Source organism: Sinohyriopsis cumingii, chromosome 15, assembly GCF_028554795.1.
Source record: "Sinohyriopsis cumingii isolate HCF-2022 chromosome 15, ASM2855479v2, whole genome shotgun sequence".
Classification (NCBI taxonomy): Eukaryota; Metazoa; Mollusca; class Bivalvia; order Unionida; family Unionidae; genus Sinohyriopsis; species Sinohyriopsis cumingii.
This window is the reverse complement of record NC_142975.1, coordinates 108,152,875-108,166,880: the sequence shown is the minus strand read 5'-3', so window position 1 is coordinate 108,166,880 and position 14,006 is coordinate 108,152,875. Positions and strand designations below refer to the sequence as shown.

Here is a 14,006-nt window from a genome sequence, read left to right as displayed (position 1 = left end):
AACTACACTTGTGTTGTATTATCAGATATTAATGACATTTTAAACTACACTTGTGTTGTATTATTATACTACACTTGTGCTGAATTATTATACTACACTTGTGTTGTATTATCAGACATTGATGACATTTTATACTACACTTGTGTTGTATTATCAGACATTGATGACATTTCAAACTACACTTGTGTTGTATTATCAGACATTAATGACATTTTATACTACACTTGTGTTGTATTATCAGACATTAATGACATTTTAAACTACACTTGTGTTGTATTATTATACTACACTTGTGTTGTATTATCAGACATTGATGACATTTTAAACTACACTTGTGTTGTATTATTATACTACACTTGTGTTGTATTATCAGACATTAATGACATTTTAAACTACACTTATGTTGTATTATTATACTACACTTGTGTTGTATTATTATACTACACTTGTGTGTATTATCAGACATTGATGACATTTTATACTACACTTGTGTTGTATTATCAGACATTGATGACATTTTAAACTACACTTGTGTTGTATTATCAGACGTTAATGACATTTTAAACTACTATTACTATGTTACAGATTTCATATCACAGAGGTGGATGATGGGAAGATGCAAACACAATTTTACTTGTTCTCACTCTCACTTTTCAGATAAATTGTCTTCTCTTTTTCAGATGTACCCAATTAAAGCTGGTGACATAGTCAAGGTTATAAATGACATGGAGAAAGTGAAGAAAGGTCAAGTGGGGCATGGAGGGTGGCGAGACACTTTTATATCAGTAAGAAGTCCACTTATAGTTGACACTTTACACTATTCATCCAGAATCCACTTTATTTTTTCCCCTCATATTGTGACTTTAAATGTACTTTCTTCTGAAAGCAAACTTGAATTGTAATTAATAGGTCTATATGGAAATCTTCATTTTTGTACTTTATCTGCAAAAAACAATTTTATAAATTTACTGTATATCTGGGTATGCGATAAAATGGATGATTTTTTCACCCCGTCCATTAACTTATCACTGAACTTTTTTCATCTACATCATATGTCCCCAAACATAGAAATGAAACAAATTATTTTAAATTTACCGACCCTTCCAACACCCACACTCCACCCAAACTGCATATGATAATATGCATATGATAATAAAGTAGATAAATAAGACATTTGTTTTATAATAAACTGAAAGAAACTAATATTTGGTCCCCTTTTTGTTTTTCATATTAAGCAGTTAATATATAAAGGACACAACATATCAATTGTTTAAACTCCACATGGTCCTGTAATGTAGAAATGTGTATATTGGTTTTGTTGGCTGACAAAATTTGACACATTGTTCTTCGATGTGAATATGGATAAATGAATCACATTTAGTTTTTCTCAAAGATTTTAATAAGTTATCAAGCTAAAAACACAAACATTATAAAGAGAGAGAGAGACAAGAAAGAAGAATTAAATGCTTGAAGGCACTGACAATTCACACATGACATGTACTATAGAAATAGCAAATGTCGCAAAATATGCAGAAGAATTATATCCAGGTTAACAGTATAACAATATTTTGCATTTGAAAATCAATGTTAGAAAATACATTCACTGTGAGTGCAAAATGATGATATTTTCACTAGCATGGGTTACAGAAGTGTGCTTAAGGACAATTCATTTTTGATGGCAGGTATGTTATATAGTCATGTGCCAAATATGAGTCAGCCACAATCCTGGCTAATAGTTTTGTGCCATGTAGGAGTCAGTCACAGCCATGGTCATATAGTGCTGTACCATGTAGGAGTCAACCACAATTCTGGCTATATAGTGTTGTGTCAAGCAGGAGTCAGCCACAGTCCTAGTTATATAGTGCTGTGCCAAGTAAGAGTCAGCTATAATCCTGGTTATATAATTTTGTGCCATGTAGTAGTCAACCACAATCCAGGTGATATAGTGCTGTGCTGTGTAAGAGTCAACTACAATCCTGGTTATATGGCATTGTGTCAAGTAAGAGTCAACCACAAATCATCGTTATATAGTGCAGAAGTTAGAGTCAACCACAATCATGGGTATATAATGCTGTGCTAAGTAAGAGTCAACCACAGTCCTGATTATGTAATGTTGTGCCATGTAAGAGTCAAGCACAATCCAGGTTATATTGTGTTGTGCCAGGTGAGAGTCAACCACAATCCAGGTAATAAAGTGCTGTGCCAAGTAAGAATCATTCACAGTTCAGGTTATATTGTGTTGTGCCAAGTGAGAGTCAATCACAGTTCAGGTTATATTGTGTTGTGCCAAGTAAGAGTCAATCACAGTTCAGGTTATATTGTGTTGTGCCAAGTAAGAGTCAATCACAGTTCAGGTTATATTGTGTTGTGCCAAGTGAGAGTCAATCACAGTTCAGGTTATATTGTGTTGTGCCAAGTGAGAGTCAATCACATTTCAGGTTATATTGTGTTGTGCCAAGTGAGAGTCAATCACAGTTCAGGTAATATAGTGCTGTGCCAAGTAAGAGTCAATCACAGTTCAGGTTATATTGTGTTGTGCCAAGTGAGAGTCAATCACAGTTCAGGTTATATTGTGTTGTGCCAAGTAAGAGTCAATCACAGTTCAGGTTATATTGTGTTGTGCCAAGTGAGAGTCAATCAGTCCTGGTTATATTGTGTTGTGCCAAGTAAGAGTCAATCACAGTTCAGGTTATATTGTGTTGTGCCAAGTGAGAGTCAATCACGGTTCAGGTTATATTGTGTTGTGCCAAGTGAGAGTCAGTCACAGTTCAGGTTATATTGTGTTGTGCCAAGTGAGAGTCAATCAGTCCTGGTTATATTGTGTTGTGCCAAGTAAGAGTCAATCACAGTTCAGGTTATATTGTGTTGTGCCAAGTAAGAGTCAATCACAGTTCAGGTTATATTGTGTTGTGCCAAGTAAGAGTCAATCATAGTTCAGGTTACATTGTGTTGTGCCAAGTGAGAGTCAATCACAGTCCTGGTTATATTGTGTTGTGCCAAGTAAGAGTCAATCACAGTTCAGGTTATATTGTGTTGTGCCAAGTAAGAGTCAATCACAGTTCAGGTTATATTGTGTTGTGCCAAGTGAGAGTCAATCACAGTTCAGGTTATATTGTGTTGTGCCAAGTGAGAGTCAATCACAGTTCAGGTTATATTGTGTTGTGCCAAGTAAGAGTCAATCACAGTTCAGGTTATATTGTGTTGTGCCAAGTAAGAGTCAATCACAGTTCAGGTTATATTGTGTTGTGCCAAGTAAGAGTCAATCACAGTTCAGGTAATATAGTGCTGTGCCAAGTGAGAGTCAATCACAGTTCAGGTTATATTGTGTTGTGCCAAGTGAGAGTCAATCACAGTTCAGGTTATATTGTGTTGTGCCAAGTGAGAGTCAATCAGTCCTGGTTATATTGTGTTGTGCCAAGTAAGAGTCAATCACAGTTCAGGTTATATTGTGTTGTGCCAAGTAAGAGTCAATCACAGTTCAGGTTATATTGTGTTGTGCCAAGTGAGAGTCAATCACAGTTCAGGTAATATAGTGCTGTGCCAAGTAAGAGTCAATCACAGTTCAGGTTATATTGTGTTGTGCCAAGTGAGAGTCAATCACAGTCCTGGTTAATTATATAGTGCTGTGCCAAGCGTGTGTGTGCGTGTGTATGTGATTTGGATTTTTAACATAGCTTTAACAATTTTTCAGTCATATCACTATGATGTCTACAGTGTGGCAGTTTATATTGATGTCAAGCACTGGGGCATCATGCCACAGACATGTAGCATGATGTCCCACCCAGTTGCATTGTCCTGACATCAGGCCACCAGCCAGTCCTATAACTAACCTCTTTTTGCTGAGTGCCTAGGGAGGCAGCTGTTAGTAACATTTTTAAGTCTTATGACTTGGCCAGAGCTTGAACCCACAACCTCCCACATCCAAGGCAGACACTTTAGCCTGTGCCAAATACATATCTTATACTGGGGTACATGATATACACCTTATACTAGGTACATTATAAAAATATGTGCCTTATTCCAAGGTACATTACACACATTTTTACACTGGAGTATATTATGCACACCTCATGATGGAATACACTGCATATGTCTTATATTGAGGTATATTATAGACCTTTTACTTGGGTATGTCATACATGCCTTATACTGGGGTTCATTACATACACCTTATGCTCTGGTAAATTGTGCACACCTTATACTATGGTACATTATACACACCTCATAATAGTATACATCTTTTATGCCATATATTAAGGTACATTATACTGGTATACATTATAGATACCTTATACTTGGGTATGTTATACATGCCTTATACTGGGGTTAATTACATATTTTTTATACTCTAGTAAGTTATACACCCCTTATACTATGGTAAATTATACTCACATTATACAGGGTACATGATACACACCTTATAATGGGGTACATTAAACATGCTTTATACTGGGGTTCATTAAATAAACTTTATGTTGGTACATTATGCACATTTTATGCTCAGTACATTATACATACGCCTTATACTTGGGTATGTTATACATGCTTTATACTGGAGTTCATTACATACACCAAATTCTATGGTAAATTATACACATTTTACTAAGGTACATTATACACGCCTTATAATGGGATACATTATACCAGCCTGATACTGGGTACATTATACACATATTGGGCTATATTTGACATGCCTTATACTGGGTACATTACATGCAGTTTCTACTGGGGTACATTTTACATGCTTTATACTGAAGTCCATTACATATGCCTCATACTGGGTACATTACTTTTACACACCTTATATATTAACCAGAGATGTTGTCATTGATCTCTCTCTCTTTCTCTCTCTCTCTCTCTCTCTCTCTCTCTCTCTCTATATATATATATATATATATATATATATATATATATATATATATATATATATATACATTACTCACACACACACACACCACTAAAAACTCAATTTCATCCAAAGATTATAAAAACTTAAATTAATATCAAATATTTCCAGATTCTTGGGACTGAGGGACAGGTGGAGAGAGTGGATGACTTTGGAGATATTCATGTCTTGATCCAAGATCAAAGTTTTATATTCAACCCGATCTGTCTCCAGAGGATGAATCATCCTGAAAATGGAATTGTAGAAGTGCAGGAGAAGACAGTATTAGTCAGCAAATCAAAATACTCAAGCGCAAGTATGTGCTATCAAATAAAAAAAATTTGAGCAGGTTTGCCAGGTGTAGCATGCCATGCACATCGATCTCAGAGATTAAATACTATGGTATATTCTCTGTATACTGTCGTATTGATTAATATACTATGTGGGACTGAAATATATACCATATATATTTGCTCATATGTCTAGTAAAGTTACAAACTACACAAACCCTGATCTGCCTGCTGCATAATGTACCTGCAGATCTGTGTCTGTGCATTTTGTTAGAAGTAATCAGTAGAACAAATACTATAGACTCTGATCTGTCAGTGCATTAGTCAGTGTAAGAACAGGATCTGTTTTGTTAGAAGTAATCAGTAGAACAAATAATATAGACTATGATTTGTCAGTGCATTAGTCAGTGTAAGAACAGGATCTGTTTTGTTAGAAGTAATCAGTAGAACAAATAATATAGACTCTGATCTGTCAGTGCATTAGGCAGTGTAAGAACAGGATCTGTTTTATTAGAAGTAATCAGTAGAACAAATACTTTAGACTCTGATCTGTCAGTGCATTAGTCAGTGTAAGAACAGGATCTATTTTGTTAGAAGTAATCAGTAGAACAAATAATATAGACTCTGATCTGTCAGTGCATTAGTCAGTGTAAGAACAGGATCTATTTTGTTAGAAGTAATCAGTAGGACAAATAATATAGACTCTGATCTGTCAGTGCATTAGGCAGTGTAAGAACAGGATCTATTTTGTTAGAAGTAATTAGTAGAACAAATAATATAGACTCTGATCTGTCAGTGCATTAGTCAGTGTAAGAACAGGATCTATTTTGTTAGAAGTAATCAGTAGAACAAATAATATAGACTCTGATCTGTCAGTGCATTAGTCAGTGTAAGAACAGGATCTATTTTGTTAGAAGTAATCAGTAGAACAAATAATATAGACTCTGGTCTGTCAGTGCATTAGGCAGTGTAAGAACAGGATCTATTTTGTTTGCAGCTGGATTTAACTTATACACAGTTATAGACAGTACAAGTAGTCTCATTATTATGCTGTTTATGGAAGTTTTAAAAAGGACTGACAGATAGGTGAAGTTGCCATTTATTTGTAAACAAAAGCCATATTCCTTACCATTCAAAAATGACAAGGAAGCAGTCCTTACTTACCTGAAAGAGTCTTTATGACAGAAATAAAGCTGTCCATTCTTACATGGATGAGTCTTTTTGACAGAAATATGGATGTCATTATCTACCTGGAAGAGTATATTGACAGAAATAGAGATATTGTTTCTTACCTGGAAGTCTCTAAGATAAAAATAAAGATATTCTTACCTACCTGGAAGAGTCTATTCAACAGAAATAAAGATATTCTTACCTACCTGGAAGAGTCTATTCAACAGAAATAAAGATAACCTTACCTACCTGAAGAATTTATTGACAGACATAAAGATTATATTCTTACCTAACTGGAAAGTCTCATTGACAGAAATAGACATGTCCTTACCTATTTGGAAGAGTCTCTTCGACAGAGGTAGACATGTCCTTCTCTATCTGGAAGACCCCCTTTGACAGAAATAGACATGTTCTTGCCTATTTGGAAAAGTCTCTGACAGAAATAAACATGTCTTTACTTATCTGGAAGAGTCTCTTTGACAGAGGTAGACATGTCCTTCTCTATCTGGAAGACCCCCTTTGACAGAAATAGACATGTCCTTGCCTATTTGGAAGAGTCTCTTTGACAGAAATAAACATGTCTTTACTTATCTGGAAGAGTCTCTTTGACAGAAACCATTTTTTTCTAGTAAAATATGCTTCTTCGAAAATATTTATCCAATCACAATACTTAGAAAACTACCACTACCTTGCAAATCCAGCCTACTACTTTTTAGCTCAAGGGAGCTAAAAGTTGTCCGCCAACCTTTTGGTGTTTGGGAGTGATCTCACTTTGCATATAAGACATGGTGGCAAGGAATAGGGATATGTCAGTTATTACTGGAGCGGAAGGCATGCTTGCTATGGATGCAATGCAGGGAGCCTTGTAGGGTGTGTGTGTATTATGATTGGGTAAGTATTTTTGAAGAAACATATTTTACTAGAAAAAATTGGTTTCTTCTTCGAATACATTACTCAGTCACAATACTTTAGGAGAAGAAGTGGTGGAGGGAGGTACATTCTATTACCCTGAAGATAAAATCTCTGATCCCCTAAGGTATGAGAGAGAGCTTCTAAGTAGTCTGACTGGAGGATACTCCATCTGTTGGGGCATGGCTTCAAAAGGGAAAAAATCCCCCCCCCCCAATCCAGCAGAAGTCGTGAAGATGCGTCTTACGCTATCAACCTGGAAATGTGACCTGTTGAGCAGTGTATATAGGTCCTACTAGATCGAATTGGGGCCATTGGGGTGACATATCTCATCGATAAAAGCTAGAAAATGTGGGCTCCTATCTCGATCTCACAGCCTGAATGATGACGGCTGATAAAGAACAGTTCTGTTTGAATGCAACTGGTGGCAACTGCCCTAACCGCATGAGCCGGAATGTGTAAAAAGTTCATTTAGCTGGAGTTATTTCCCTGCATGCTGAACGAATAACCCACTTGATCCCAGATGAGATATTCTGAGCTGATATATCATGTTGACCTGATTTAAGGGATAGAAAAAGGCGTGATCTCCCTCTATGCACTGGCTCTGTTCAATTAAGGTACCACTTCAAAGATCAGACAAGGTCTTGTAAGTGGCCTTCATTTGAAGTGTCCAGATGAGACAGAGGTTTCATGAGAAAAGACTAGTTATCCCTGGAAGGGCGACAGTGCTTGGTGATGAAAGAGGATGCTGTCATAAGAAAGACTGACTCATCTTGTCAGAACTGCAGGTAATTGGGGTATTAAAACAGAGTATGTATTACACTATTTCTGCCTGCTGTTGCTAAGGTTTGACCGATGAGCAGACATAGAAAGTTATTTGCCATGGGGACCAAGAAAAAGGTGTCGAACGAATGATAGAACCATCTTGGTGCTATATCCGCATGGTATTTGATTGGTGGAGTTTTTATAGAACAGCTTTCAGAGGTTCATGTCCTATGAGTGACCTTTGGATCCTTTTGTTGAATCCTCATACTATCCGTGTATCAATGATATGGACGGGGAGGGAGGGAAAAATGTCTCCTTGATGGCTTGTTAGCATACTTGTCCATTGGGACATTAAGCAGGACCGATATATGCCTTAGGTGTTCTGAGGTATGTTTTGTCGGTTTGAAGATAACCCAAGAAAATAAAAGTCCCACAGCAAATTACAATGTTGTTCACAAAATCCAAAATCTAAACAAAGGCCATCCGATCCATGTGTACTGAGAGTGGCTATATCATCCCCAATGATCAATCTCCTTGCTGGCATACTGAATGATTTGCTGGTGGGAGTGTAAATGTTAGAACTGCCGACAAACTGATGATAAAGGTGGGCCAGAAAGTCCATAACTCTGTGAAGACTGCGAATGTAACTAAGACAGAACCACCCATTCATTGTAAGATCAACAGTTCTGGTGCATGTTGATGATGGAGTTGGAAAGGACATAGCTTCAGGGGTGGAAACACTTCCTCGATGGAGGTTGGAAGGCAGAAACTTCCCATGCCCTCATGTAGGATAGAATGAGTGATACTGGTTGAATGATCAACACTATCTGGTTGTGTGGAAAGGGCTACAGTTCCTTGTAAAATTCTAAACATGTAGAACGCCATGAATTAGAAACCGTGACTTCAAGAAAGTTGCTGATTAAAAAGGCTCTTCTTGTGGCAGAGAAATCACAAGGCAACATCTGTTGAAGCATGAGGATCTACTTGTAGTATCATGCCAAATGATTGTCATGAGGTGGTACAAGTTAAACTGGTCCCTGCATGTCTAAAAAGTCTAGTTCGACATACTGGAAACCCGAGCTGTTATTGATTTAGCCCGTAATATTGATGTTTGGCCCTTCATGATCCCAGGTATATCGCCTAGGCTGGTCGCAATGGATATATGCCATCAGAATGAGGAAGATGTCATTATTAGATCCATGTAACCTGTTTGTATGTCTGCTGGATGCAGGGAACTTGGCTGTTTGTTAGTTCTGTCCCATTCTGTTGGAGGAGTCAAGTCAGACCCCAATGAGGCAAGGCAGGGGAGTTCCAAAATAGATGAGTCCTGTGATATTGACTTGGGTGCTGGAGCTGTTTCCGAGCATGTCAATGTCCAGTGCTTCATGGTTAAAGGGTAATTTGAATTATCTCCCTTGCTCCCATAAAGGTTCACACTGCAGAAGAAATCAGGATGCACACTATTGATGCCTTTGGTCTGAGCTGTATGTTGTTTGTGCTTTGCCCATCGTTCTTATCTGTAAGACAAAATAGAGCAAAATGGATAAAGTTGTAGCCCTGCACCTGGATGCAAAGTCTGTGCTCAGCTAATTCATTAAGAGGGTGACCCAGAAATTAATCTCTAACAGGGTAAGGAAGTGTACAGGTAAACTATAATGACAATACCACCTGTTTACAAACCTGTGTGCCTGCACATATTATGTAGCATACCATGTGGGTGCGGAGCTTTACAAATGATGGTTACCTGGAAAAAATTGCTAGCAATTTCAATGGCCATACATACCTGTCAAGGACAGCCTATACAGGTAGAATAATTGAAGCATGGTGTTCAAAGGCTAAAAATTCCATGGTAAAAGAACTCACTTTGATATACAAAAAGAATGGAATTATACAAATATAAAAGGTTCTTCAGAACATAAAGACATGCACACATGTAAATAATGTAACCCAACCTAAATATGAAGACAGGGGCTACACATGCACGCAACAAAGTGTTCAATCAACATGCAATAAAGTTATGCAGATAAACATGACTCAAGAGTCGCCTATATAAACATGCATGCACGGGAGGTGACTGAATGAACCATGTATAGTGCGCTAAACTGCATTTGTCTGACTAGAACAGTATAAATACAGAATCTACACTACACACAAACAACCTTCACAAAGAATGGAATAAAGGCACCGTTATCGAGATATACCCAGTAGGTGCGACAAAATCCATTATGAGGCAATACTTGTAGAGAAAAATGCCTAGCGACCACCCATACAAGTAATTACACAAAAATGGAGCCTGGACACTATGAAAGCCTTGGATACAAAACTCACCTTAGTCTGACTCTACATCCCCGTTTGTTTGTACCCCACTACCGATTTAAAAAACAAGAATGTTTAATGTGATAAAAAGTGCACAGAACTAAGTCAATTGAATCACTGATTTATAATTTCTAACCTGACTGTGACCAGAATGGCACTAATGCTGGCATCCCCTGCACCATTTCATGCTTAACGGACTTTCCATACTAACATGGAGCCATATTGCATACACTATAGGCTAGTTTATTCCCATCAGATGACATGACATAGTTCATCCTGTTCGGCAAATGCTGAATAATTGCATAAATTATATAATGTTGAGAGTTTGGAATTATATACCTCTGCATACATGAACATAGAAATTGAATCGCTTGTTAAATCCACAAGAAAAGCGTCGTTGTCATTTTCCTTTGCGTGATTTGACATTGTAAATATCGGAAGCAGACATCTTAGTTATGTACATGTGTAGTCGTGATACACCCAATTGCTGAAAATGGACTTGTCCAGAAACTGGAAATGGATCCGAGCAAGTCCGTCTATCACACTGAAAACCTCCGTTAAGCATGAAACACGCATAAGATGACGGTGTTAGGGCCACTCTACTCAGAGTCAGGTTAGAAACTATAAATCAATGAATGAATTGACTAAGTTCCTTGCACTTTTTATCACATTAAAGGTTTCCATTATTTAAATCAGTAGTGGGGGTACAATCAAATGGGTTTGTATTATCAGGCTATAATACATACCTGTTAGTAAGGAAATGACACATATATAGGAGTTATATGAGCACTAGAGACTTGTTCATAAAATTAAGTATAGCTCAAGCAGGCCATGAAGTCGCTTAGGCTCTACGTGCAATTACCCGATGTGTGACAATGACAAAGTGTGGCAATTTGTAAAGGCAGAAATTTGTCATGAGAGAAAGAGAGAAAAAGTTGGAAATATAGATGGAGTATACTTTCCTTAGAAGTGAAGAAAATTCCAACTTGAAGTGACATGTCTTCCACATGGCTTTGGCTTTGCGAGGTCTCTCATGACAAGAGCATTCAACTAGGCACAAGTGGAAGTAATAACTAACATATCTGTGCGCCTTGCCGCCATTTCTTACATGTAAAGGGAGATCACTCTACCCATCCACAAATAGGTTGTCAGACAACTTTTAGCTCCCTTGAGCTTAAAGTAGTATCTGGGAGGGCTGGATTTGCGAGGTAGTGGCAGATCTCCTTGCAAATTATGAAGATGTATTCAAAGAAGAAATAGTTTTTACCATCTCACCTCTGTCTGCGTGGGTTTGAGTCTTGGGTTCAGCCAATGTGGGTATGTGAGAAAGCTTGCCAGTAGCACAGGAATTTAATAATAGAATTAATTTCACCATAATATGGTGTATTATAATGTTGTCTTTTGGCATTTAGACAAACAAGTCTGCTGTATATTATCTAAAACCAATAGTGTTGTGACGAACACTGTGTTTATGTAAAGTCACTATGCCATATTGAGGAGCATGTTATTTATAAAAAACATTTTTAGTCTTGAACTCTGGTCTTTTTGATATATAACACACGGGGTGTTACAACTTTTCAGTGGCAGCAATGGGATGGTAAAAATATATTTGCCATCCAGGATTCGAACCTAAAGAGACCAGCATAAATTTGGATCGCAAAGTGTGGTGGACAGTGACACTTGTAAATAACTGTATATTCGTGTATAATTTGAAAAAATGGCTGATTCTCCTGATCCTGAAGTTGTATTTAGGGCTGACATGGGTGAATCTGAGGCTGGTCATGGCATTGTTATATATGATGAGGATCCTGGTGATGGAAGGGAAGATTCTCGTGAAGATATATCTATAGAAAGAGAAGGGATTGAGCATGACATAAACAACATAAAACAAGACATTAATGATGTTGAGAGATTTTATTTTCATTCACATCCATCAATGCAGCTGACAAAGTATAGCAGGAGCGACAGCTGGGATGAGTACATTTCCCACTTTGAGAACTGCGCAGAGCTTGGACGATGGAGTGACTATGACAAAGTTCTGGCCCTTAGTGCAAGCGTTAAGAGTGCTGCACGAACTTTCTACATCTTTCTCTCTGTTGAGGAAGGAGAAACAGTCATATTCAGCTCTGGTTGGAAAACTTGGGCAAAGATTCGGAAGCACCCGCCAACAGAACCGATGGCTTTCAAGATTTGAAGCAAGAAAACATCAACCTGGTGAGTCCATAGCCATACTTGGGGACAGTCTTTGTCAGATGGCACAGAAGGCTTATTCCAACTTGGGCGCAGTTGCACAAGAAGCCATTGCACTGAACCAATTATACAAAGCAATTTCATTAGAGATGAAATGTAGATGCATGGATAGGGAATGCAAAACTGTTGCAGAAGCAGTTGATGTGACTGAAAGATATGAAGCAGTATTAAGATAGTAATGCAAAGAAGTCAAGTGTCAGAGGTGTAGCTGGGCTGAATGACCAGTCAGAAGAAACAAGTTCATACAAGAATGGACGAGCTAACCCTTCTCTAGAAAATACCCTGAAACAAGTTATGGAAAAGCTAGATAAAACTGAAAAGAGCAATAAATCTAGATGGGAGACGAAGCCTCAAACTCAACCATTTAAAAGCAGATCTTGCGTTATCTGCAATTCTCCAGATCACTTGTTTTGTAAGTGCCCAATTTGCCAAAAGAGTCCAAGTCAGATGAAAGCTGGAAATTCTACATACAAAGGAGTGATCACTCCACAGACCCAGTATAAACAGCAGGGAAACAGCAAACCATCAGCTCATTAGGCCAGGGGTTGATGGAAGGACAATGGCCTAAAGAAAATGATTTGACCAGAGAGACAAAGGATAAAAATGTAGATAACAAACGTTTCGGTCAGGTTGGAGAAGTTATAGGAAAATGGGACAATGGACTCTATACAGCTGAAAGTATTCTAGGTGTCGAGGCAAAGTTTCTTGTTGACAGTGCCTCCAATTCTACTCTTTTGTCGCACTCTTTGTTTCAAAAGATACTTTATGGAAACTGACCTGCTCTTGTGGTTGCACCACAAGAAGTTCAAGGAGTAAATGGTCAACATCTACAAGCTTACGGACAAGTTCTACTGAATATTGTGTTTGTTGGTGTTCCATATGTACAGACTGTGATTGTGTGTGACATTATGCCCAAAGGTATCCTTGGACAAGATTTTATGCTTAAGTTTGCCAGTAAAATTGACTATAAGAACTTGAGCATTCAGACAAATTATGCTGATATACAATGTTGGATTGGGGAGAGGTTTCATTGTCATGTAGAGTTGTTGCAAAATGTACCATTACTATGCCTGCTAACTCTTACATGTGGCTACCAGTCATGATACCAGGAATTGAACACCTTTCGGACATTGGACTTGTTGAATCAAACAGAGAGCTCTTTGATAAAGAACATTTATATATTGTTCAGGGCATTATTGACACAAGAAAGGAATACAAAGTGTTGCCGGTCGTCAACAAAAATGACTCAGATGTTAGCATATACCCAAATATGAAGCTGGGCTCTTGTGAATCAGTATACACAGAAGAAACGACAGAACAAAGATGTGCTATAGTTCTTACAAACAATGCAGATGATGCTCCAGGAAAGGTGCCTGGGCATCTAGAAGAATTGTTGCAAAGAAGTTCCAAATAAATATTTG

At 37.7% G+C, this 14,006-nt stretch overlaps 1 protein-coding gene across 4 annotated transcripts in view; it reads left to right on the top strand.

Moving 5' to 3' along the window:
- LOC149782444 (uncharacterized) overlaps positions 1–14,006 on the top strand; it is a 132,476-nt gene that overhangs the window by 35,980 nt on the left and 82,490 nt on the right. For all 4 annotated transcript variants that reach the window (XM_089933856.1, XM_089933854.1, XM_089933855.1 and 1 more), the window contains 2 exons: positions 681–785; positions 5,018–5,201. In XM_089933856.1, the coding sequence (XP_089789982.1) occupies positions 681–785; positions 5,018–5,201 (289 nt within the window). The remainder of the gene's footprint in view (positions 1–680; positions 786–5,017; positions 5,202–14,006) is intronic.